Source organism: Elaeis guineensis, chromosome 5, assembly GCF_000442705.2.
Source record: "Elaeis guineensis isolate ETL-2024a chromosome 5, EG11, whole genome shotgun sequence".
NCBI lineage: Eukaryota > Viridiplantae > Streptophyta > Magnoliopsida > Arecales > Arecaceae > Elaeis > Elaeis guineensis.
Genome location: NC_025997.2, coordinates 106,445,080 through 106,472,271, shown reverse-complemented (window position 1 = coordinate 106,472,271; position 27,192 = coordinate 106,445,080). Strand labels below are relative to the sequence as shown.

The 27,192-nt window shown below is 36.5% G+C and overlaps 2 protein-coding genes across 2 annotated transcripts; one reads left to right on the top strand and one right to left on the bottom strand.

Annotated features, from left to right (window-relative positions):
- Positions 1-210: 210 nt before the first annotated feature.
- LOC105045425 (myosin-1) lies at positions 211-23,130 on the top strand. Its single transcript, XM_010923700.4, has 23 exons — positions 211-1,504; positions 3,507-3,608; positions 3,706-3,849; positions 3,934-4,084; positions 4,167-4,194; positions 4,333-4,498; positions 4,658-4,721; positions 4,848-4,861; positions 4,944-5,028; positions 5,244-5,347; positions 5,466-5,604; positions 7,036-7,154; positions 7,268-7,420; positions 7,506-7,595; positions 7,818-7,895; positions 9,482-9,640; positions 11,743-11,946; positions 13,890-14,095; positions 14,192-14,327; positions 17,702-17,831; positions 18,902-19,017; positions 21,744-21,926; positions 22,281-23,130. Exons 1-23 carry the CDS (start codon positions 1,022-1,024, stop codon positions 22,749-22,751), a joined length of 3,525 nt encoding a protein of 1,174 aa, XP_010922002.1. The 5' UTR covers positions 211-1,021; the 3' UTR covers positions 22,752-23,130.
- Positions 23,131-24,410: 1,280 nt separating this feature from the next.
- LOC140857840 (uncharacterized) lies at positions 24,411-26,407 on the bottom strand. The gene is made up of 7 exons (XM_073257025.1): positions 26,223-26,407; positions 25,895-26,139; positions 25,612-25,815; positions 25,417-25,509; positions 25,155-25,256; positions 24,702-25,061; positions 24,411-24,601 (listed from the first exon to the last, which is right to left on the bottom strand). The coding sequence occupies exons 1-7, from the start codon at positions 26,404-26,406 to the stop codon at positions 24,524-24,526; spliced, it is 1,266 nt and encodes a 421-aa protein (XP_073113126.1). The 5' UTR covers position 26,407; the 3' UTR covers positions 24,411-24,523.
- Positions 26,408-27,192: the final 785 nt, after the last annotated feature.

Below are 27,192 nucleotides of genomic sequence, written 5' to 3'. Positions count from 1 at the left end.
GTTTAGTTTCGACATTAATTGATTCAGTTCTAGATCAAAAACTTAAGAATTGATTGATATTGGTTGGATCCTTTGAACTAACTTGAGCCAACCTCGAATTGGGTTGGTAGGCGTACAATGTGGTCATGTATTCTAATAATTGGTAAAGTGAGGGTGTTCGGTGTAAAGGCAGCAACTCATCGGTTGTTTTGTCCGAAACTGGCGGGCTCGTTCTGTCTCGTCGTCTCCATTAAAAGCAGGGAAGCAGAATAAAGGAAGGAAAAGGGAAGAGCTTCCGCTTTTCACGCATAAAATCTCCATTGTTTCAATTCGCGAAACTATAATTTAAGAATCCCTTTTTATTGTTTTGCTCTAATTAGAGATCAGCGGGGTTGGAAGCTCTTCAGAAGGGAGGTGGCTCCGGAAATTTTGAAATTTCTCGGAGAGCGAAGACCCCTAATTTCCCTTCCATTCCCTGGACTCCCACCTCCTTCCTCAACGGATGACTTGAATTAGGGTTCTGCAAGTAGTTTTTTTTTCTGCTGCGATTCCTTGTCCTTTTCGTCTCCGTCGCAGAGGCTCTCTTCGGCAGAAACACGCTTGGATTCTCAGCTATGCGGGATTTGTGTGGTGAAATATCTGTTTTCTCTTCTTTATTGATGTCTGATTTTGATCAAAATGAGAAAAAACTGCGATTTTGAGGAGGAACGTAGAGAAAAATTGTGTTTTTTATTGCATTTATTCGAGCCTGAGGAGGGAATTGGGTTTTGGTGCGAAGAAGATAAAGTCAGATTGAGAAGTTCGGTGTTTTGGTTTGCTTTGGGATAGGGTTGTGGAATTAGGTGTTAGGACTTGAGGTCCTTTGAGGAACTGCTGGGCTCCTCTTAAGTCTCTATCTCTGTTTTATGGGGATTTCTTTAGTTTTTATAACTTTGTTTCCATTATTTGGGGGAAACTTGACTTTGGTTCCAGGAAGATGATGCTGGATTGAGAAAATTGTGATTTTGTAAGCATTAGTTTTGTGAATTGTGTCTGTGGAATCATGTCGTCTGCCATGCCCTTAACTCCAATGGCTGCAAAGAGCTCGTTGGAGGAAATGCTGGAGGCCCTCAAGCAGAGGGACCAGAAGCCGAAGGATGTGCCACCAGCATTGCCAGTACGACCCACCTTAAGAGGACGCCTTCCTTCCTTGAGGAGGTCATTGCCATTAAATTTTCAGACAGAAACCAACACAGCTGAATGCCTGTTGAAGAATCCAAAGAAATGGGTGCAGAATAAAGATGGGCAGGCTTGGAAGGAAGACAAGGAGGCAGTATTCAAAAGCAGTATCTTCGGAAGCAAAAGGTTTGCAAAAGCAGACCAGCCAGAAGAATCTCCTTATGATAAGATGTCAAAGCTAGACAGCTATGAAGAAAAGTCAGAAGATGTTGATGGCTCGGAGTCTCCTGTGGACCCCTTGTTGTTGGGGGCTCTGTCGGAAGAGAAGCTGAGGCTTGATCACACAAATAATTATGTCTTAAAGAAGGTAAATTTTTTGGATGATGCTCTTGGATTTCATTTTAGCTTTGAATTGGCTATTGTGCAGAACATAAAATTTAGCTGTTAAAGCAGTGCAGTGCTTTGTATAAAATCTAATATTTTATTGGATTTTGCCTATCATCTATCATTTTAAAAGCACTTAATTCTTTAATAATCTAATAAAAACATAAAACTTAGTGATGCTAGTTTCAGTGTCAACATAATCTGCTCATATGATGGCCTTCTGATTAATTACATGGAACAAGGTCAGAGCCAGCATGGTGTGGCCTGGGGAACTTCTAGGATCTAGAAGAAAAGAAAGGCTATCTTGGGATGGAAACCATGGGGATCACAAAAAGTTCCCATTCTAATAGTAAAGGAATATGTGGGAGAAAATGTATTTCGATTTTTGTTTATAGTAAACAGTAAAAATAAGCAACATATACAAGCATATGGCAGATGGAGGCCACACTTCCTATGACACTTAAAGGAGACATACAAATACCTTCTTTTTTTCTTGGGAGAATAATGGTAGGATGCACCTTTCTAAGTCAAAGTTGTCATGCCTCCACTGCACGATTTCTGCTGAGGCATTTAGTAAATATTTAAATCTCTAAAATTGATCTTCCTGTTTACAACTATAAAATTTATGATCATATAGACCCTTTGGAAGCTGTGTGCACCTTCTCTTTGATTATCTGTATGATTTTTTCACCCTTTTCATTGGTAACCAAATCCATGAGCATCCAGCCTTTTATCAACTATCTGGGCTCAGCTTTATGGATCCTCATTTGCTAAGTATTTTTATTTAGGGCCGCCTTTGATTGTATTCGAAGCTTTTTTAGATCCTTCCTCACAACCACCATCCATGTTGTCTTAGGTCCTCACCCCTTTTCTTAACATCAATCATCACAAATTACTTTCTTTTCTTTCCACTAGTGGCACCTAAAATCATGAAGAAAACTAGAAGAATGATGTATTCTTTTCAACCAGCAGTCTTATCTTTGAATCTTTTGTTTCTTCTACAAGCTATGCATGAAGAATGGATTAACAAATTTACTACTTCTATATTAAGGACTTAAATTCAACTCTGTTATCTTAATTTTTTATTCAATTTGCTGCCTGACTGAGCATTATATGTTTCATGTATTCAAAATGGTGATTCATGGAAATTGCAGATCTCTTTGTTCTTTTATAGAGCCTCAGACTTTTCTAGTATCTGCTTGCCAAGTTACTATCATTGGCCTCCATCATCTTGTACTTTCATAAAATCAAAATATCATGATGATCATACCTGACTTCTTGCCATCAAAAATCATTATTCAATTCTGATGACATGATCACATTTTGCAGCCAGAAAAATTTCCAAATTATAATGGAACCAAGGGTCTTTGAATAATGAGGCTTGGGCTCTTGTGTTGAGTTTTCATGAAGATGCTTGGAAACATTATACTAGCAGCCGATTATTTGTATATGTTGTGTACCCTTACCCGTATGCACAATCACACCACCCACCCACCTGTCCATCAAGATTTCTTCGCATTCTGGTAGCCTATTAATTGTCCACATATTTTCGAGAGCTTTGTACTTGACTTCTCCAACTCCTATCAACTTCATCCCCCTAACCTTGTTTGATATTGTTTGAGATCCCCTTTTTCAACACATGTTTGTCACCCAAATTTGGCAATTTAATCTCTTGATAATTGGCATGCATGTCATATCCTTTTTTTGACTTTAACCTCTCTAATTGTTACTTTTGGGGTTCTCAGGTTTTAATTAGGCTATTTATATCCATTTTTACTGTTTACATGTCATAATTTACAGTTCATGAACAACAAACACCCTAAAGTGCTTCGAGTTCTCTTGTTTTATTTATAGTGAATATCTGTTTTCCTCGATGTGGAGATATGCAAGCTTGCTTCCAAGTTTTCCGCTTCCATACTTTCTTTATTAATTTTAGTGGTTGAGGTGGAATACATACACTAAATTTTGAGCCTTTTGTTTTTCAGAAACTTCAGGTCTGGTGTCGTCTTCCAGATGATGAGTGGGGGTTGGGAGAAATCCAATCAATTTCAGGGAACAATGCTAATATCTTGCTGCCTGAGGGCAGAGTGAGTTTTATGTTTGGGCTAGCTGTAAATTGGTATCTTTTAGCAATAACCACTTAGTTTAATGGTATCTAAGCACTCCCGATTCTGTTGCACACAGGCTTTGACAGTGCTTGTAGAAAATCTCTTACCATCAAATCCACAAGTCCTTGATGGAGTGGATGATCTAATACAGCTTAGTTACTTAAATGAACCTTCAGTTCTTCACAGTCTTAAATGCAGATATGTTCATGATATAGTGTATGTAAGTATTGTTACAAATTGATGTGGTTCTTGTATTCTTCCATTTGCATATGTCTGTATAATCTTGCATATTTTCTTTATGTAGACCAAAGCAGGGCCTGTTTTGGTTGCAATCAATCCCTTTAAAGAAGTGCCTCTGTATGGAGATGACTATATTGCAGCTTATAGGGAGAAAACTACAGACAATCCGCATGTCTATGCTATAGCAGACAGTGCCTTCAATGGAATGATGAGAGGTAGGATATGGTTACTTTTAGGCAGGTATTTATGGATAAAGTATGACAAACAACCATAGCAATTAATATATGGATTTTGCAGATGGCGTAAATCAATCTATCATCATAAGGTAAATGACAGGTTCTCGGTTCATAGATATGAATTCTTTGATGACCCTCTTCTCTCTCCAAGTCCTGTTTATCATTTTTATGTATGTGGTCCCTAGGAAAATTGCTGATGGAATTTTGGCATTTGACTTGCACTGCAGTGGTGAGAGCGGAGCTGGGAAAACTGAAACAGCGAAGATTGCAATGCAATACCTTGCTGCCCTTGGGGGTGGCAGTGGGATAGAGTATGAACTTCTTCAGACTAATCCTATACTGGAAGCATTTGGAAATGCAAAGACACTTAGAAATGACAACTCTAGCCGATTTGTGAGTCCTCTATCCTATTTTCCTAGTGACAGGCAGACGGTGTCTGTAACACGCATGCTTCCATGATATATGGGACTATGCTTTCATGTGTAATTTCATGGTCAAATGAACCTCTGAGAGATTTGTCATGTAGCTGTTTGTTCCCATAATTTGTTGCAGGGGAAGCTGATTGATATACATTTCAGTACATCTGCAAGAATTTGCGGTGCAAAGATCCAAACCTGTGAGCATGCTTTAATGATTCTTGTTTCTTTTAACACAGTTAAACAAATAACTTTTGTTACTATTTAGTCAACTAATTGATTTCCTTTGCCATGTCTTGTTTGTCGACTGTGAACTTAATTTGCAGTTTTGCTTGAGAAGGTATGTCAGCTGCTATTTGAACTTTAGCTTATTTGCTATGTGATTTACCGATCACTGAAGGTCCCATGTCATCCATGAGCAGTCTAGGGTGGTTCAGCGAGCAAAAGGAGAAAGATCGTATCATGTATTCTATCAGCTTTGTGCAGGAGCTCCAGCATCCCTCAGAGGTAGTTCAAAAGAAAGATTTTTCTTTTTTTTTTTTTTAATGCATTAGTTACATCAGATATACGAACTTCTAGGCTCTTGGCTTGCCTCATTTATTGTGCCTCTATTTTACTAAACATGATTTACTCTTTGAGAAGCATCTAGATTTTAAGTATATTCATTAGATAGCAATAATTTTGTACTGGACATTTTTTTGAAGATTTGATCCAATTTACAGAGAAATTAAACCTGAAAGCAGCCAACAATTATGAATATTTGAAGCAGAGTGACTGTCTGATAATTGATAATGTTGATGATGCTCTAAGGTTTCACAAGCTGACGGTATCTCAGATTTTTCCCTGATTCCCTTTTTTGAACCTCTTCAATGAATTATTCCTTAATCTGGTCTTACGGAAGTCATAAAACTGGATGTTGGTTTAATTGGTGTTCAACTGTCCAGGATGCATTAGATATTGTTCGAGTCTCGAAGGAAGATCAAGAGAGTGTATTTGCAATGCTTGCTGCAGTTCTATGGCTGGGAAATATTGAGTATTTGGTGATTGACAATGAAAACCATGTGGAAGTCATTTCAAGTGAAGGTATTCTTGTTAATCAAATTTCTACAAAGCAAAGTGTTTTTTTCCAGTACGTCTATGTGCTTGTTCTTTCATTTAGATGTTTTATAAGGTCTCATAATGACAAACATTATGATTATGTTCTTTTTTCTGGTGGATGCTTCGTAATAATCTATTCCTATTAACATGGTGATATTCTGCATTATGGCTCTAGTTCATGACAGAATTTCATATAAATTCTAATTGCAGCTACAATGTCGTGGTGGATAGAATCAAATTTGGGGGCCCTGGTTGTGAACTAAATTCATAAGAGTGATCTGATATTCCATAACTTACATTTGTGTGCTGACTTTTAATTTGTTAAGTTGCTTCACTTGCAAAAATGGCTATGTCTTTCAAGTCTACCACCTATGACCAAAGTTAGGACCCGACAACCTATTCTATTCAACGAAGGTTTTCTGGTTAAACTTGACTTTCTCAAATAGAGACATATTTCTAAATTAACTAATATTCAACTCTCTAAAATAAGGTGTCCCAGATCAGTTATGACTATGCAGTAACCATCATATTATTTTGTGCTGCATAATAAATCCAGAAATATCAAGCCAAACTAAAGGTTAATATAAAACCTAATGTCTAACTTACATCAACAAATAAGTTGAAAATTCCTTTTTAACATTTGGTTACTTTTATCATGGATTGCGATTAACAGTGCATCAATGTGGACAATGACCTGATATTTTGATGTGATAGCCTAGCACTAGTAGTAGCTTGCAGATGTCAGAGAACCTTGGCTTTCTTCACAGTGGAGGCAAAAGATGTTGGTTGTTATATGCCAAATTTCATTAAATGTTTTCCTAGTTTCCTTGTCCCTTTTGTTTTTTGTGGTTTCACTTGTGGCACTGAAATTTGATGGTGCTAGGACTTGATCAACAACTTGCACCTGTTCATTTTAAAACTTAATGGAAAACTTCAACTAACATTGTTGAGAGATTGAATTCATTATAGGAACAGAGAAATCTCGAATTGTTGTAATCACATTCCAGAGAGGAATTTTAATGTGAGAGGCATTCTTGGTATCACATTTATGATATTTTGGTTGTCATACAGTAATGATACTTGAGACCATGATTTACACAATAAAATGTAGAAATTAAGAAGAAAATATGAAAAGTGAAACACAAAAATATGAATACTGCAAAATTTGCCTACCACATCCAGGCCATCAACTTTTGTTGATGAACCATGTCATGCATGAACCTTTACTCGAAGCATAAATATGAAAAATAGTGCGGAAATGAGATAGCACTTGATTTTGCATTATGGACCATGTAGAATACATTATTATTACTGTAAATAAATTCTGCAGAATTTTTGTTTGGTTCTGGATGTCTTTGAAAGGGTGATATGTTCGCTCACCAGTATGCTGCACCATTGATTTTAAATGTTGTACAGCTGTAACGAATGTGGCAAAATTGATGGGTTGCAAGGTTCCTGACTTGATGCTGACTTTATCAACTCACAAAATTCAAGCTGGAAATGATGTAGTTATTCAAAAGCTGACATTGCCCCAGGTACCTTAACTGCTTATCTAACTGTCTCCCTCCTCTCCCCATCCACCACCTCCCACAGTCTCTTTGCCTGCATTAATGTGGTAGCTTTTGATTGGCATATTATCCCTCTGCAGGCCATCAGCACCAGAGATGCATTGGCCAAATCAATTTATTCTAGCTTGTTCGACTGTCTTGTAGAACAAATTAACAGGTCACTTGAAGTAGGAAAATTGCGTACTGGGAGATTTATAAGCATTTTGGACATATATGGGTTTGAATCTTATGATGTACGATGATTTTCTGATATCTTGATTATTGAAATGACAATCTCAACAAGCTTATGTCTTACAAATGCACTTGTAATTGTTGCAGAAGAACAGCTTTGAACAGTTTTGTATAAACTATGCAAATGAAAGACTGCAGCAGCACTTCAATCGGCATCTGTTCAAACTTGAGCAGGAGGTGAGCATCCCAAACATGTTGGTATTAGGATTTCTATTTATACATAATGCCTAAGTTATACTTTGAGATTTAAGTTAGCTTTTCCTTTCTTTTCTTTTCTTTTTTTTTTTGTTTTCCTTTCTTTTCATTTTTACTGGTAAGTAGTATATATATAAGATTACCTGTGCACAAAACAAACTGGTTTTCTGATAAGGGCCTTATGTGTTTTCTTCTTCATATCAGGAATATATCCAAGATGGGATCGACTGGACAAAAGTTGAATTTGTGGACAATAATGAATGTTTAAATCTTTTTGAGAAGGTAATTTTGCGATTGTTTACATTTGAGAAGGCATATTTGAACTATTGACTTTATTTTTTAAATAAATCTCTGGTTTTCACAAAATTCTGGCTAGTGTTGAGTGCCAGAGAATTGCTTAGAAGTTCATCCATAAAGGATGTATGGTTCTTTACTCTGTCATATATTAATGTTTGTGTTTCCCTTCTTTCCTGTCATCTGGGCTGTGTTAGCTTTTTTACAAAATTTAATCAGTTTGTATTTGTTAATGCAATTTGTTTCAGAGACTGTTACTTGCTTCTTATTAGGGCTGCCAATGGCATTCAATACCCAATGCCTTCTGGTGATGAAAAATTGGCAAGTCATTAAATTTCTTAGTGTATGCAAGATCTAGGCATTCATATCCATTGCATTATCTTTTGAGATATGAATTCTGATAAATCTATACTTGAAAATCTGCTGACTTATTTTTTCGCTTAGCTACGTATTTTGAGCTGTAACACTTTGTTTGAGCACATAATGCTCATGATGAACAGTGTGACCAACTAACAATCCTATCCCTCATGTGCTGCATTGGTCCTGTAGATTCGTGTCCTGCTGGTGCTCCAAATGCATTCATGGTAACAGAACCATTGCATTAGCAAGCATTACTTATAAGTCCAACAGAACCCTTGTGCATGCAAATATGTGCCCAATGCCTAGCCGAACATTAAGGCAATCCGATCAGCTTTTAGTAGTAGCATGATGTTTTAATCCCCCGGTTCAGATTCCACATTCTTTGCTGCATCCAGATATGATTTATTTATTTTGGATTTGACATACGGACTTGGGAGGGGAGACCCCACCCAAATCATACATTTTGATTTAGTGAAAGAAAAGAAACAACCAGAACACAAAGCATACAACATGACCACTCAGTTTGCCTAACTACAAAAAAGAACTACTAGCAAAAAACTACCTACTAACTGTTTTTAACTAGTCTTTAACTTCTGCAAGATGGATCACCCCTAACCTGAAAGACACTTAAAAGAAAATATCAAAAAAATGATCTGTGGTCTCTGCAGGAGCAGCACAAGAAACACTATTCTGATGTAACTTCCTGCTCTTCATAGCAAGCACTTCACCAATATATCCAGCAGCGAGCTCCAGAAGAAAAAAGAATCTTAACTTTTTCTGGGATGCACATCTATGCAACACTGAAGCTAGAGGGCAAACTGCTAAGCCACCCCCTTCTGGTTAATAAAATGATGAAAGGATCTGACGGAAAAAGACTAGAAGAATTCTGGTGCCACCTCAGTCAATTAATGTCATTGGAAAGTCACATAACATCTAAAATGGCCACTAAATCTTTCAGCTCAGAAATCAAATTGTTATAGAGTAATATAAAAAAGTAATTCCAAGAGCAAATATCAGCACACCACACATCAGCCACTTTAACTGACAGAGGGATTTAAAACATTCTGAAGGAAAATCTTACCATTTGTTTGTCATTCATGACAGTTTAATGGCATTTGCATTTATGTTTTCTAGACAATATCATGGCCATGGCATACTTCTTTAAGTGTAGTTTTGATGTTTGGATCTTGACATTGAGATCCTGTGAATGACAGAAACCCCTAGGGCTGTTATCTTTATTGGATGAAGAGTTAACTTTTCCCAAAGCAACCGATTTGACCCTTGCTAACAAGCTTAAGCAGCATTTAATTGGTAATCATTGCTTTAAGGGGGAAAGAGAAGGCGCCTTCAGAATTTGCCATTGTGCTGGAGAGGTCAGTCATTCTTATCCAAGTCTTTATGTTGTTTATGGGACTTTATTATAAACTTTCATACATGACTATTCAAAGAGTGCTTTCTAGTATTTCATGATTTTGACTCTGTTTTCTTTTTATAAAGTATGTGCCATATCTTTTTACAGGAATACACTTAAATGAATCTCCAAGGTTGCATCTTAAGTTGTATTTATTTGATCTGAAGATTTATTCCTGGCCCTAATGAGAAAATTTAAATTTGTTAAGACTTGCATAGCCTTGTTTTGATGGATAAGAACATAGCTGGGCAATGCTTGATGGTTATGGTCATGGTCATAGTCTTGCCTGCATCTCATTGCCACCTTACATTGATACTGGTGCAATTTCTGATGAACATGGTTAATAAAGGTGAGTGATAAAGAAACTTGTGAACAGCAAGTTATATAGCAGTAAATTGCATCATTTAAGAAATTATCTGAGGAAAAATGTAGAAATCATGACATGATTGAAAGCATAACATCAAAATGAGGAGCAAATTGTGAAGTTTATTCAACCTTAATAAACGAATTATGCCAAATACATATTTCTTCACTTTTAGAATAGAGCACTTGATGTGGTAATCATAATGCTGTCATGTAATTTTGGGTTATTCAATCTTTTGTTTTTCCCCCCTCGTGATACTTGTTGAGGAGCTGATGGTAATTTGTTATTGGAGTCTCTTTGTTATTTGACTAGCACAGGTTCATCAGTGTCTGCATTTTGTTCAAGTGATGTCTAACCTGACCCACAGCAATAAACTTGATCCTCACATTCTAAGGCTAATTCAAATGGGCAAACAAGATACAAAGTTAGCCTATTGCAGCTAGAAGATACATTCGTTGTCCCTCTCTCTTTTCTATTTTTTCAATGTTCTGCCATCCTTCTCTTGAAATTCCAGAAGAAGATGCAATGTGGCTATAAAAGCAACAAGAAGCCCAAGGAAGATGAGCTATGGGTTGTAAGGGCTCAACTCAAGCGAGCTGAACTGAAAACTTTAAAAGCACTTCTCAAGAAATTAGAAGTACACATGAAAGCATATTTAAAAGTTTTGAAGTGGCTAAAATGGATTAAATAGCCAAACAACATTGTTATATATTTTTTAGAAAATACGGAATGGAAAGTGGTGCTCCATAGTCATTTGAATGGTATGAGTATGTATAGCTAGTCAGAGCACAGTGGCTTGATAGGGTGAAAAGAACCACACACATTGATTTCCTCACTGATAAATCCTTTGTTGGTGAAGAAAGAAGCATAGGCTCCCCTTCAAATGTTATTAATGGGCAGCAGATGGGGTGGTTTGTTTTGTTAGAACTAAATCACTAATACTAAATATGTGCTTGGAGGGTGGAGATAGACTTGTCTTGCCAAAGCAAGTGAGATCTCTGTGTTTTTTACCTTTGAGGATTCAGGCAATATTCTAGTCATAACTATTGGGCGAATATATGATAGCAAAGAGGGCCAAGACATTTAAATCCTACTTTAGCTGAATTGTGCACTTTTTTTCTGAAATTTTGTTAACTATTTATAATGATGAACTTATGATTAGATAATGTAAAAAATTAATTAGCAAGACTGGCTTGAATGCATCATCTCTTTCGGGAACTAAGTGAAGCATATTCAGTTAGAAAGGACAAGCCATATATGTAGGACATGACACCACAGGACATATGTTAACCAAAATGTACGGTACATAGGACATGGGACCGCAGGCCATATGTTGAAAAAAAAATGTGCAGAATTTTTTCACACAATCCTAGTACAAACTTGTTAAAAGGAGAAAAAAAAGAAGGAAAAATGCAGGGCAAACATGTTGAAAAATGTACCTGATATAATTTCTATGCACTGTTAAAATTAATAGGTTTGAACTTAGTTAGCAATACATGCAAAGAATGAGGTTAATTTCAGACTTGCTTTGCATCTGTAATCCTCTTTTTTTTTGCATAAATTTCATTTTCTAAAAGTACTTGCAAGGTAAGGTGCAATTGAGTTGAACCTATACTTATAGATGGAGTTAACCTCTTATATTTGTTTATTTATGTACCATGTTAGTGTAATTCAAATGGCTAACACTGGGTGTTCACCAGGTTCTGTATGAAACAAATGGCTTCTTGGAGAAGAATGGAGATCCACTTCATTCAGATTCTATCCAATTGCTTTTATCTTGTAACTGCCAACTCCCTCAGTTATGTGCTGCCCGTTTACTTAATCAATCACAGAACCCAGTTAGTCCTTTTTGGCGATTAGGTAGTGTTGAATCACAAAAGCACAGTGTTGCAACAAAGTTTAAGGTACAACCTGTGAACATGAATAAAGTTTCCTTTGTTTCTGATCAACATTTTTTGTATTCCTTTTTCTCCCTTAAGAATTTCTATATGAAAAACATATGACTTAGTTTAAGAATGCAATTTCCATTTGATCATCATAATGATTTTAAGTATATTTCCTCTTTTAATTTTATGACGCACGTTCATCATTTTAGACGAATTTAAGTTTATTAGCTGATCGTCATATCCTTGTTTGTATCTAGATTTCTTGGAAAGTGGTATAAGACTTTAAGTTAGGTTGGGGTGGGATATAAAGCCTGACTTGTTATATATCAGAATACAGTATACCACTAGCAACAATCCAATTTTTATTGGGTCATAATGAAAAATCCATGCATACTCAAAGACGTGAAATTTAAGATATATTCCTATCTCTCTTCCCCCCTCCCCCTCCCCCCCTCTTTTTAAAGTTGTATGAATGTTCTTCACAGTATAATTGGGTATATTGCATCTATTTATTAGTAGCTAGTTGTTTATAGCCTCAGTGATGGGAGTTATAGAAGCCACTACCTATTTTTGGTATAATAAATACCAAATAATTTTCGGAATGCAGAATTTGTGCTGGTAATCTGCTATATTTAGGGAATTCCTGCACATGACCCCATCATTCTCTAAGTCCACTTCCATGGGAGAGTCATGATACTTCTTTCTATTCTTGTTTTAACTTCAACAATTTGTTTATTTTTCAATTATACCCTTCATAGATGTTGGGGGCAAGCAAATGCCACACTGTCCACCCTAAATAAAAGTACCATGTGCATAACAATCAATTTGGTCATGTGCCACATTTTCCCATAAATAAAAAAATGATATTTAAATCATGTTATCAGAACCATCTTTGCATTGACTCCTTTTAATTATATCACATGCAATGGGGCCGTAGCATCTATGAATTAGTTACTTGTATCACTGGTGCCAATTGCTAATGCATCATGATGTGTTCCCTGGTATCCGGACTTGAATGGACCTCAATTTTTAACATTTCCATTAAAATGCTCAAGGTGACTATTTGTGTGTTAACAATTGTAAGCAAGGTTGGTTCTGGTCTTGAACTGATTGGAAAAATTTCAGTGCTAGCATCTTTGAACGAAAAATTATAAGTAAATGATTAAAAATCGAAATATGGAAGAGACTAGAAAAGCAGTTGAAAATAGAACACATACAAGTCAAAAAAAAAAACACACACACACTAAACATCATTTTAAACTTCAAAGTTTATAGTATGTTTGCAGTTTGCTGCTTGTGATCATATCATTTTAGTTGTTTTGTGATGAAATGTTATATGAATGTTTTGTAAGCAACATTTTTGGGGTTGGGATGTCTCTTAGCAGTAACGCCACATAGTTGGGACAGGGGTGGATGATTAGGGTTATGGTTTTGTTGAAAAATTTCTTGTTGTGCATGCCTGTATATGTAATAGAATTTGAATAAAGCTGTACACTTAAAAACTGTATTTCAGTGGGTCAGGAAAAATACCATTATGATGATAGATTAATGAAGGAACATATGTTGTTACTGCTAAGACATATTGTGATCCCAGAATGAATCTTGTTGGGACTTGTTCTCCAGTAAAATTCTGTTATTCAGGCTAGGTTAGATTCAAGATGCACTTAACTTTGACCTTTCTCTCTGTCACTTCTTGAAATAGCCTGAACAATATTTTTCTTATCAAGATGGATTGTAAAATTTAAAACTTAACCAAACTGTTATGAAGGAAACAGCTCATGTTTCTTTTTCTTGCTAGACTCATCCATCAGTACCTTCCTGCAAATTTCAACCATTGTACTTTAAGTTACAACATTCTGTTAGCTAAAACTAGTAATTTTGAGCATTTTAATATGTTCTTGGAAAATTTATTGTGGAGTTCCTGACTTATTTTACTTATAGAATCTTTTATATGCTTTTAGGGTCAATTATTCAACCTGATGCAGCGGTTAGAAGGCACCACTCCTCACTTCATTCGATGCATTAAACCAAACAGTAAGCAGCTTCCTGGCATATATGAAAATGATCTTGTCTTACAACAGCTCAGATGCTGTGGGGTTTTGGAGGTGGTCAGGATTTCAAGGTCAGGTTATCCAAGTCGGATGACACATCAACAATTTGCGGAAAGGTAGTCAATTTCATCCTTATTATTTTTGATTCCTTGATGACATCATTTATATTATATAGGTCATGATTTTGAGATGCCTTTACAATTGTCCTTAAGGTATGGCTTCCTTCTCTTGGAGGATGTTCAGTTTCAGGATCCACTCAGTGTTTCAGTTGCCATTCTTCAACAGTTCAATATCCTACCTGAAATGTATCAAGTTGGTTACACAAAGTTATTTTTCCGCACAGGACAGGTGATTCATTTTTATTATCTGTTTTTTTTCCATGGATGTCCATACATGAGAGCTAAGAATTAGGTTCCATATTAAGTGATGGATAAATGTTCTTTTGTAGGGAATTCCTTGGAAAATCTTTTAATTACATGACAATTTCTGCAAAGTTTTCACCATGAACTTGGATAATTGATTTAGTCTATGGGTGACATTATCATGGGTACAAAGATACAATATTTATTTGGTTTGTTTGCAAGGGTCCACTTAGTAATTTATTCACTTAGTAGTTATAATATTGAAATAGATAATGTGGAAGTGGGGCTTGTATTAGTTGTTGCACCCCTCTATTCAATAACAAAGGGTTTTGGGTTCAATTCTTGGATGGTGCATCTCCAAAACATTGGACCTAGGTAATTATATGAGCTCTTTGGAGTCCTAAAGTAGAATTGTATGCAGCTCAAGTTGTTGATGTCGGATAGTCCACTTGTTTCCATGTTTGCAACTCAAATTGCACACTAAATTGAGTTGCTTGTTGGGCTGCAACTCAAGGCTATCTAGCATTAGGTCGATTCATAGCCAAAATGGCCATGGACGAGTTGTAGCTGCTCGAGTTGGTATCTTAACAAAGAAAGAGATTTTTTCTCTCTATTCCATCTCGATCCAAGTCTTAGCATCCCATTCCATGCCATCATATTTTTCCTCTCTAGTTCCCTATCTTGACCTCACATCCTGACGGATCTCACTAGCCATGCCCTGCTTAACCTCCTCTAGGCTTCTTTGATCGATGTCTCATCGGATCTCCCTCGTTTATGACCTACTAGCCCTTCTCTCAACCCTCTCTAACTCACGTCTTGCCAAATCTCTCCAAAAGTGCCCTGTTGAACTTCCTCTCGAGCTCTCGCCCATGTCTTGCCAAATTTCCTCCGCTGTGCTCACTGGACCTACATTCGATCTCTCTTGTCCACATCTCATCGATCTCTCTGGCCATGCTCTGTAGAACCTCCCCCCAAACTCTCTCGCTCACATCTTGGTAGATCTCCCAGCCACACCTTGCCAAACATCACCTGACCTACCTCGTCCATGCCCTACCCAACCTCCCCCATCCACACCTTTTTGGACCTTGATCCTTGACCTCTCCCTTGATCTACCTCTCTCCCTACCTTCCTTGATGCCTATGCACCCTCCTTAGTAGTGTTGGAAACCAAGCCTCCATTGATTGTGGCTCCCCTTGCACTCTCCTTCCTCACCCCACTCGTTCTCCCATCTCTCCTCTTTTGCTTCTCCATCTCATGCTCCTCTCCTTCCTCCCCCTATCACTCCTCCTCATCTCCATCTAAATAGAGGAGATAGTGCACTGTAGATGGAGTTACAACCAACTTAAGTTGCATTGTAGTTTGGCTACATTACAACTCATCTATAGGGTTCCAAATAACCTATATTGTAATGCTTATCTATGCTGCTTTTTATCAAACAAAGTATTTGAATTCTAATGCTTATTTATATTGCTTTGATAAGACTGGCAAAATATGACTTGACTCATGTTGGACCTGCCATAAGTAGGTTTGGGTTTGGACTAAATGGATTTGGATCATAAACAGGTTGACTCATTTAACATATTTAACATTCAGGTTGGGTTTGGGTTTTAGATATCTGACTTATTTAACCTGTTTAATATTCTGGTCAGGTTGAGTTAGGTAATCGTTTAACCCATTTAACCTGTTTAAGGCCCATTTAATATATTTAAAATCTGCTTAACCTATTTCTATCCTGTTTAACTCGATCTGCTTAACTTGTTTAAGCCACTAAAAATCCACTTGACGTGTTTAACTCATTTAACTTGACCAGTTTAATAAATGCGTTGTGCATGTTGGATCAGGTTAGTTGTTAATAAACACATCAGATTCAGATATGAATTTTGGAACTTGTTTAATAAATAGGTCAGGTATAGGTGGATAAATTTTTGACCCGACTTGACTCACATCCGATCCAACCTGTATTCAACTTGACCCAATTGCCACCCCTATGCTTTGGCAGATGATAACATGGTCCTCTAGAACAAAAAATCTCGTCATGGATGATTTTGATAAAATTGTGGACTTTGCCTTTCTAAAATGGCTTGTAATAGCTGCTTGTTTTTATATGTATCTTAAAAAAATAGATTATTTTTTAAATCAAAAATTGTTTATAAGTTGTAATCAAGGCAGGCAGAATTGATCCGAGCTAGTCAAGAACCGGAATGATTTGGATGGTCGGGTTGGTTTGGTCCCTTTAAAACCTCCCAAGCCTCCCCCACCCACCCATGTCCTCTGAGGTCCTTTTCTCTCTCTGCCTCCCCCCTCCATTCCACCATGACTGGAGCTTCAAAGTTCCATCGCTCGCTCGGTCACCCATCCCGCTTGCTGGTCATTCATCTCACTCACTAGATCATTCGTCGGGCTGCTCTTCGATGTTGATGACACCGACTGATGACAGGCCTCTTTTCCTCTCTTCTCCTCTCTCCATCTCTCCCCCTCTCTCTTCCTCTCTCCCTCTCTTTCTCCCTATTTCTTTCTTCCTCCCTCTACTTCTCCCTCTCCCTGTTTCAGTACACCTAGCATAGACTGAACCAATTGCTGGGTAGTTCGACTTTTGGTGCTGGTTCGACAAACCTTGGTTGTAATAGTTTTGGGCAAATTAAAGCACTAACGAGATTGTCAATCATTTGCTTTAGTTATTCAAATAGCAATCAACCATATTTTTTACCTAATTTTATTGAATATCGACGTAGCCATATATTCAGTATTTTGGGTGTATATGAATATCTACTGAAGTTATAAAGTTCACTAGTGTAATAACAAAATTATAACTATATATGGTGTATGATGACATTCAAAGAAATGAAAGTGAAGAACTATTATATCTTATTGCTCACATGTCATACGACAAGGAATACAACGGAATTGTTTCTCCATTTTTGAAAATTTTAATTAAAGCCGAACTTATAGCCATCTACATTTAGTTAACCACTGAGTGCTTGTTTCATCATTAAGTGGGTTACACATGATCTACTGATATATGTCAGAAAAGATGTACTTTAAAAAAATTGTTTTTTGTTCCATTAAATTGAATTCATAAAGTAAGAATCTAAATCAGAGTTCTAGAACAACTGTCACAGTCAGAAGTTCAGTTAGTTTACTTTGTTGACAAAAGTGCAACAACCATCAATAACAACAATTTAGCATTGCATAGATCCTTCTATACCAAAGCATTGAATCTGGATTTGTTCTATAGCTTGATTTCTTTTTGAATCTACATCTTTCTGTCGGTCTTAAAATTGACCCATCCATTTATCATGTAGGGCAGGGCCTGAGACCCAGCAGCATTGACATCTTATGTATTTGTTTGATGATTTGCAGATAGCTGCACTGGAAGATATTAGAAACCATACAATGCAAGCAATCCTCTGGATTCAGAGACGTTATCGTGGTCTTCAATCTCGCCACAATTTTCAGGAGCTCAAGAAAGGAGCAACTGCACTTCAATCATGTAATCCTACGATCCCATATTAGTAATAATCAATGACTTGTTTTTACTAATTTACTTCATTTATGTTGTTAATCAAGTTCAAGAATGGCCGTTTGAATTAGGCAGTGATATGCCTTCCATTGTTTGGAAGGGATTCCCAGTTAGCTTTCGTTCAAAAGACAGTGTTCATGAAGTTTAGAAAAAAAATTATATTGATATTTATAAATGCTCTATTATACCTAACCAAGTTCTTTTCCCCTAATTTCTTTGTCTTTTCTTTGGCCATTGAAGATAGGAATGAACAATAGTTGCTTCATGTTTGGAAAATTATAGATTGTCAAAAACTTATCAACTGAAAACCATAAGGATTTTGAGTCATTGAATATCAACTTTTATTGTTGATTCCTTGTTATGTTTGTGAGTACTTTTCATATAAAAGTTTCTAATGCAAAACAAAATAGAGTTTTCTTGTTAAAGGTTGGGATAGATTTAAAATCTTCTAACTCATTGTCCATCAAATAGCTGCATTTTTTTTATTTACTCCATATGATTCACATTTTTATATTTTACATCTGAGTTCTGACAAACTTTTATGACTTGTATAATTTTACTCTGGTAATTTCTTTACTTTGACTTGTTCTCTCCTTTTTGAAGGAGTAAGGTGGGATATTTGTATATTTTCTCCACCAATGAAGAATTTCGCTCAATTTACAGTTTTGTCATCTTATGAAATCCATTGGCTGCTTTTTTATTCAGATGGCATTCTAGGTTATACCACGGAACTTATTTATCTCACTTGAAACAATTGCCTATAGTTTCTAATATGAAGTTCACCATTCCATCTAAGAATTATGGCCCGTGTAGTAGTTGTTTGAAGTGAAATAGTGAGACATGATCTGCTCGACTGTTGTTTCCATACAAAAAATTATGTGAAGTGGCAGATTCTCAGGAAACAGTTGAAGACCTACAGAAACATATTACAGTCTTGCAGTTTAGCAATATAATTTTAGTAAGGAGTAAGCACTAAGGATAGTATGTAACTAATTGCAGCTAATATTTTTTCTCAAATTTCTGTCTCCTTTCTTTTGCAGGTATCCGAGGTTGGTTGGCAAGGAAGAAATCGTTCAATCTAAAGAGTCTAGCAATGTCCAAGCTCAATAACGAGAGAATTAATATGGAGCCAAATAGGAATTTTCAAGAAATGCAGGTACTTTATGTCAGATTTATTTAATGATATGAAAGTTGATGTTCCATTCTTGTTCTATTTGTGGATAATCTTTGGGCATATATTCATCAAAAGAAGGTCAAATATTATAATGCTGTCATGAATAGTTTAATAAAGCACCCATACAGGCCAGAACATGGTTTTGATGGTCATCATGAAAGATCTTATGTCACTAGGATTTTATTATTCCTTTAATTCTTTTTCTAAGGTATGAAGAGCAGGAGTCATGTACCATTGAGACATGCGTATAAAAGTTAGAGGTTTCATATCTGACCCAAGGGTGCAATACCAATACATTATGTAGTATGCAGAAACTGTGATGATATGAACTTTAACAAAGAAGAAAAGGAACTATAAGTTCATCATGAAGGAAAAAATAAATTCCCTGCTAAGAGAAAAGGAATCCACCAAGGTAATGTAGTGGCTTGTGTGATTTGTACGAGCTGTATTTCAGGTGCAAGGCCTGAAGGATGAGTTCAGGAAATACTGAAGTTAGTAGTAGGAGAATAACCATTATAAGCTATGAAACAAAGCAATAAGGTATAATGCTAAATAGCGAGACCTCCAGCAAAAGAAGATTGGCTAGTGTCATCCATGGTACTTGTCAGAATGCTGTGTGAAGAATAATTAAATTTAGATGCTTTGACAGTATTTCATGATTCAAATATGCAGATAGATTCCTCTTTGTACAGCAGCATAACCCTAACATACCATCTACTTCAGCAGCTTTTCTGGCAATAAATGATGGTGCAACTGCTTGATTCCTGTAACAGCCCGGCAGTTTTTGCTGGCAGAATTAGATTCATTTTGTTGTCCACTTAATGTTTCTCGAACAGTGGGATGAATAAATTGATGCCTCACACTTTTTCATATCTTACAAAATTTCAATCTTAGCTCTGATATGTAAAACTTGGGAAGTATGCCTTATAGTGATTCCATATATCATTAGAGCATGGATCCAATGTAGACAATTACAAGTTTCATATGCCAATGGAGGACTAGGCAAATGATTCATTATGTACAAGCTCCATGTAAACATGACATACTCAAAAAAACTGAGTAATTTATCAAAATGTATCATTAGGCAATGTGAAGATCACCATCATGCTGTAATGTGCATTATCTATGGACATATATATGTATTACATATGTGCATGTAAAAGAGAATTAGAAAGCACTTTTTGTCAAAAACCTTTGTGCAAGAAATGCTGGTGTCGTGCAGCTTGTTCTGCATATATAAACTTCATGTTGAGCCTGTTGCCAGGTTGGGAAGTGATTAGAACTCATAGAAAGTGGCATATAGGAAGCAGAAGCAACTACATTCTCTGTTAGCTTATATAGGTCAAACTTTGAGGAGGAAATGACCTGTAGAAGTAGTGGCAAGGGCTAAGTATTAAGGATAATTAGCTTATACTTTCTGCTAAGTACAATTATATGGTGATAGAAATCATGGCTGCAGTGTTGCTAAAGTGTTTGTTTTTCTTGCTATGATTAACACAATAACAACATTTTAAGTTTAGCTGAAACCTATCCATTTCATTTCAGCTGAGACCAATCTGAAAACGGATGAGATTTTTAGTTTCAATCAGTTTTGGTCGGTTTCAGCCAATTTCAGCCAGCTTAGAAATGGACTATGAAGATACATCGTACATGTGCGTATTAGATTTGAAGTATATCATAACCTGTGAAGATAGCAAAGCAAATATTCTGGGAGATGAGAATTTTTTTTCTAATTTAATGTGCTGCATTTCAATATAGTAAAATTTCAGCCTAAAATTATCAAAGCTAAACAAAGTATGATCCCAAATAACTCATAACATAACAAAACGATGTGAAATAACATCTCAATTTCTTTCTTTTTCTTTTTTCTTGTATTTTTTTCTGATATTTTTGACTGAAATTTGGAAAGTCAAAGCGGAACTACCAAAACTACCGAAAGTGCTGAAACCAATGCTCTATCAGGGGGGACTGTAACCAAGTTTTAAAACCTTTCATAATATCCTATTGTTTTGACCGTTGGAAAAATCATGGATGCCTGGATAATGGCCAGTTTAGTAGTTTCAGTTTTTCATCGCTGGTTTTATCATACCTCCATTAAGTTGACATGTTCATATGTGTGTTGTAATTTGCCTGCAAAAGCGGCAGTGGTGGCTATAAATAATAGTTGCAGTGTACATTTTGGTCACAAATCCTATGAGGACATTATATGCTGTTTCTTCAGAGTTGGTATTCTCTTGGAGCTTCTGGATATTGCTAATGTAAGCAATTCTGGTGTAATATTTCACTTGTAAATTTTACTGAGTTTCCATTCAGGTTTAAATATCCACTTGAGGACACCATAATGAATCCCTTGTTGCTTTTTTTTTGGTTTTAAAATAAACTTATGAAAATTAAGATCTGAGCAGTTGCTTTTAATCAGCATACTTTTCATTCAGGCATGGGAATCTAATAACAGTAGAATAGTGGAAAATATCACACATAAGAGAAAACATGAATCCTGAGATGCTGAGCATCCTTTTTATCATGCCATCCTAAGAGATGAATTTTGTCTTGCTTGAAATATTGAGCTAATGCTCTTTAGGTGAGTCAAATCTTGACATACTAGTTATTTATTTATGTATCCTGTTGGAAGCTATAAAGTAGTTTTTCCCTTAGAACCATGATATTATTGGAACCATTTCACCAAAGTAAAATATTTATGAGTGCAGGCTTCAGTTCCAGCAGAGGTTGAGATGCAGATTCTGAAGTCAGAAGCAGAACTCAGACAAAAATTGGTGGAGAATGCTGCATTACATCAACAACTTCAGCAATATAAAGCAAGGTTGTCAGAGTATGAGGCGAAAATGAAATCTATGGAGGAGCTGTGGCAGAAACAAATAACATCATTGCAGGTGAATCTGCTGACCAATTTTCTCAGTTAGATAAAATAAACTTTCTGACAATGAGGTTTCCCATGTGGAAGGATAGATATTTGATTGTTTCTATGACATTTTGAGATCCTATAAATGAGAGAAAGTGATGATGGGAAGTAACAACTAGGACCCTTGCCTTTTACCCTGACAAATCTCCTGTGGTTTAGTGATTGTATTTACACATAATTAGAAGTTTGTATTTTTCTGCTAATATAATTCAAGTTTCTGCTTTCCAATTTAATAATGACCCCTTGTTAGTGTAAGTCCTTATATAACAATGTTCTGAGTATAGAATTGCCACGTATAGCTAATGAGTCTGGCAATTTGTCACAGATGAGTCTGGCTGCAGCAAAAAAGAGTGTTGCTGCTAATGATAGAGTGAACCAACCTGGAAGGCTCGATGCATTACCAATTCATCATAGTTATGACTCTGAAAGTACAATGTCTACTGAGGCACAAACACAGGAAGGCACACCAAAACGACAACATCAAACTTCTGACACTGGGCTGGCAAGAGATTCTGTTGACAAGCGGAATGCAGTTGGCCGTCTTGCAAAGGAGTTTGAACAGCAGAAGCAGGCCTTTGAGGATGATGCACGAAACCTTGTGGAGGTGAAGCAGTCAGGTTCAAGCACAAATCCATTTGAAGATCTACGGAAACTGAAATCTCATTTTGCAGCATGGAAGAAGGAATACAAGGTCCAGCTACGTGAGACAAACATAGCACTTCGTAAATTTGGGAACTTTGAAAAGAAAAAACCCCATAGAAGATGGTGGGGCTGTAGCAGAAAGCAAAACAAATAATATGAATTTTCAACATTCAGCTCTTTCTTCTGAGTGGCATTGCTTTTGTACCCAGTGACCAAGATTGTTTATGTTCCAACTCGCTAGGCTGGAAACGTAGGTGAGAACTTTTGCAGAAAGCTGAAGGGGGCTCTTTACCCATATCTGATTCTATTGCTACATTTCTGCTGTACTTGCAGTGCACAAGATTGTTGTATAACTTTGACCATGTTTATCGACATTTGGAGTGGCTGAAGTGCCTATCTATAGCTAAGGGATGGCCTTGAACATGTAAAAGAAGAAAATTACTTGTTATGATTCTTTTATTTTTTGGGATTCGGATCATTGATTTCAGATTCATGAACATTGGGAGAGGACTGTTAACTACCATTTTCGGAAATGACTAGATTGTGAGAATATAAATAGAAACTTCCATTTCACTAGAACAATGAAATTTATTATCAAGGATTCAGGTTCCAGTGGCATGTTTCATGAGACATTGGGACAGGATACCATCTCATGTGTCGGGATAGGACCGTTCTGCTAGCATTTTAGCATTTCGATCAGAACGATATCCTCTATTTCAAATATCATGATGGGATAGGATGGTGGCGTGTCTTGTTTCATAAGAAAATTGTGATAGTTTCATCACATGGGATTTAAAATCTTAATTTTTATGTCATTTTGCACTCTAGTTTATTACCATGGACGAACATTTCAATTTTCAACTTCTTGATATGATACCATTGAGTATCTCAGAATCAGATATTAGTGCAAATCTTTCATTTGCTCCTATGCTGCAAAGTAGCCTTTAATGCTTGTGCCTGCCAGCTAAAGAATGTGGTCTAGAAGAACAGTGGGATTGCCCGCCATTTTTTGGTCCCTCGTAGTTAGATTTTTGCCGACTGATTAAACATACAAAGAAGTTTATGTCAACTATGTCATTCATTTCATGCAAATTTCTCGTAAGATAGTTTCCACTACAGAAAAAATGGTCATTAACGACGCTATTAATGGTCATTAACGACGCTTTAAAGCGTCGCTATTTCGCTTTACGACGCTTCGAAAAGCGTCGGCAAAGCGTCGACTATATAAGAGTGGGGACGAATAGCGCCGACGCTTTTTAAAAGCGTCGTTATTTTTTAACAACGCTTTAAAGCGTCGTAAAGATTTACATTAACGACGCTTTAAAGCGTCGTTAAATTTGTCTTAACGACGCTTATAAGCGTCGTTAATGTAAATCTTTACGACGCTTTAAAGCGTCGTTAAAGACAAATTTAACGACGCTTATAAGCATCGTTAATGTAAATCTTTACGACGCTTTAAAGCGTCGCAAAAGATAAATTTAACGACGCTTTAAAGCGTCGTTAATGACCCCGCGTGACAGTACAGTCTACCAAGACGCTTTTCCAAGCGTCGGCTTTTTGTCTTTAACGACGCTTATAAGCATCGTTAAAATTATTTTAACGACGCTTATAAGCGTCGTTAAAGGTTTTAAGAGGAAAAAAAAATACAGATATTATCTAAAAAAAAAAAAGAATACAATACATTCCTGTACGAAATCATATCACACCTGTACAATAAACATATACAATACAATAAACATGTACAATCACCACATTCACATTCACACCTGTACAATCACCATCATTCACATCAAAAGCAAGCTGAAATAGAAAATTTAATCAAACCAAAAGATAATATTTTATATAAATAAAAATAAAGTACTAATCGTCCATTACAATCAAGAGTAATATAAATAAATATAAAAATACAACAAAAATAAAATAACATCAATCTGCAGGCGGATGGTCGTCGTTGTCTCCACGTGACGTGCCGCTATCTCGATGGGTGCCTGATATGCCAGGAGCCTACAAAAAACATATCAAAAGCATGATTTGCATATCTATAAATAAAATATATAAATCATTAAATTAATACAAAAATATATATTTAATATTATGTGTTTACCTGAGATGAACCATACATCTCTAATAAAGATGTAAGGCGATCAATCTGTCCCCTCATGGCCTGCATCTCGGCACGGCTCTGTCGCATCTCCTCCATCTCAGCGGCACGACTCTGTCTAATCTCCTGTATCTCCGCCTCGAGTCTGCGAACGCGTGAATCCTGAGCATCTGCTGCAGCATGCTGCGTATATCTACTAACCTCAGATAACTGAGTGGGGGTGACTCCTACTCCATAACCCCTCACTCGGCCGTAGCGCTCTAGTCCCATCAACTCTGTGAATACCTCGGCCTCGATATGGCTCTGCTGCGTAGATGCTGCGGACTCGTCGTCACGCTCTGCAATGAGAGATGTAGCCCTCTCCTGTATTTTTTTTGAAAACAAGAGTTATACATTAATAGCTAACAAAATTAAATTTAAATCATTGCAAAAAATATAATATTAATAATGCCGTACATATAAATCTCTCGACTCATCTCGAACAAAAGTACCATCCTGATGAGTATGAGTCATCCGGTAAAACTCCACTTGTCCGGGTTCCCTCCCATGCTCATCCTCCTACACAAATAATTTCAATTTTAAGCAAACAGTTATGATAATTTAAAAAAATATATGAGTATCATGATACAGACATGGTCCACGATACATAATGATATTAGTTATATAAATATTTGAACATAAAAATTAAAAGTTAATTATGAAAGTTTAAGGAACATACAAACTCCTGTCGGAGTCGTGCATAACTCTTCGACCCCGATGTATGAGGAACAGACTGAGCTGCTCGTGCAGCTCTACCAATAGCAGAATAAGTCTGTAAAATAAAGTAAAGAACTTGTTATATATACAATATATAATAAAAATTAATATTTTTATAAAATATTTAGGAAAAAAAGATAATAAACAGATAATATACCTGTGCCCTCTCGGAGAACCAGTAATGAACCAACTCCATCCACTGATGAGGGGGTACATCAGGAGGACAATTCCTAGCAACCTCCTCCTCTGTCATACCCTGTCTCATATAGTCCTTCTTCAATTGTGCTCTATATTCTTTCCATTTGCGGTTGAGAGACTTCATTACAAAATCATGAGTGGATGGAGGGAGAACAAACTTGCTCTATAAAAAAAAAAGTTAAATGAAATAAATTATATAAATGATTAACAATTAATATACAGTATGAACATCAATTCATTACCTCTATAACTCGGAGGAGCTCAACTTTGTACGTTGGAAGCATGTCATTCCATTTTGCATAGCCCAACGGACATAGCTGAGGCCTCCGAGCAACAGTCCCCAAAAATGAAGTCAATAAGCAGGCAGCTTTCTTAATTGGCTGACCTAGCTGATTGCACTCCACAACAATCCTCTCGCCCTCACGCATCTGCCACACATCTCGTACTACTGTGGGTCCGCGTCTGGGGCGTACTCTCCCGGATCCGTCTGCAAAAAATACATAAAAGTAACTATATCATAAATATACATAAAATAAAATTAAAAAAAATTACATGAAAGATAATATATACCCTGCACGTGTATCTCATCATCTGGCTGATGAACAGGAGGATCGTGCTGTGCTGATGATGAAGGACAGGGCTCAGAATGCTGTGCAGCTGAACTGGCCTCAGGCTGCTGTGCTGAAGAAGACGTACCGGCCTCTGTCTGTGAAAACTGGAACTGCACACCAGCATATCGTCCCCTGCGACGCATGATGTCACCTAGCATTTATATAAATAAAAGGTAGAATCAGTTAATATATGGAGTAAAATAACACAATAATTAATGCAAAATATATACATCATAAATAATTATTACCAGTAACAATCAAGCAGTAGTGTTTTCTTCGAATTCTGTTCTAACCAACGTCGTCGTAGCATTTAAATCATCAGCTGGCACAAAATTGTAGGGCATACATTGTGTATAAGTGTCATCGTCATCATCCTCCACTTGGTTTCCCATATCATATAAGTCTCTAGGTTTTGTTTTGATGACAGTAAACCAATCTTTATCTTTTGCGTCTTGTACATAAAATACTTGACGAGCTTGAGATGAAAAAATGAATGGATCATCCTTCAATAACACACCAGTGTGTATCAACCTTGAAAAATTTACAAGTGTAAATCCATTTGCATCTTGTTTCAAACCCCTTGGTGAGTTTATGTCTATCCAATCACATCTAAACAGTACTACTTTAAATTTTCCATAATAATCCAACTCATAGATATCTTTAAGTGCACCATAATAGGATTTTCCATCCGCTTCCACCATAACACCGCTATTCTGTGTTTTTCTAAATTTCTCCCGTTCTCTAGTATGAAATTTAAAGCCATTAATTATGAAACCATTATATCTATTCACAATCTTGTTAGGTCCTCGAGCAAGAGCTATTAGTTCATCTGAATTATTTGTCTCCATCATCTTTGATACCTAACAAAAAATGATATGACGAAGTGCAGTTGAGTTATCTGATATTAAATATGTATCAAAAATTAATAT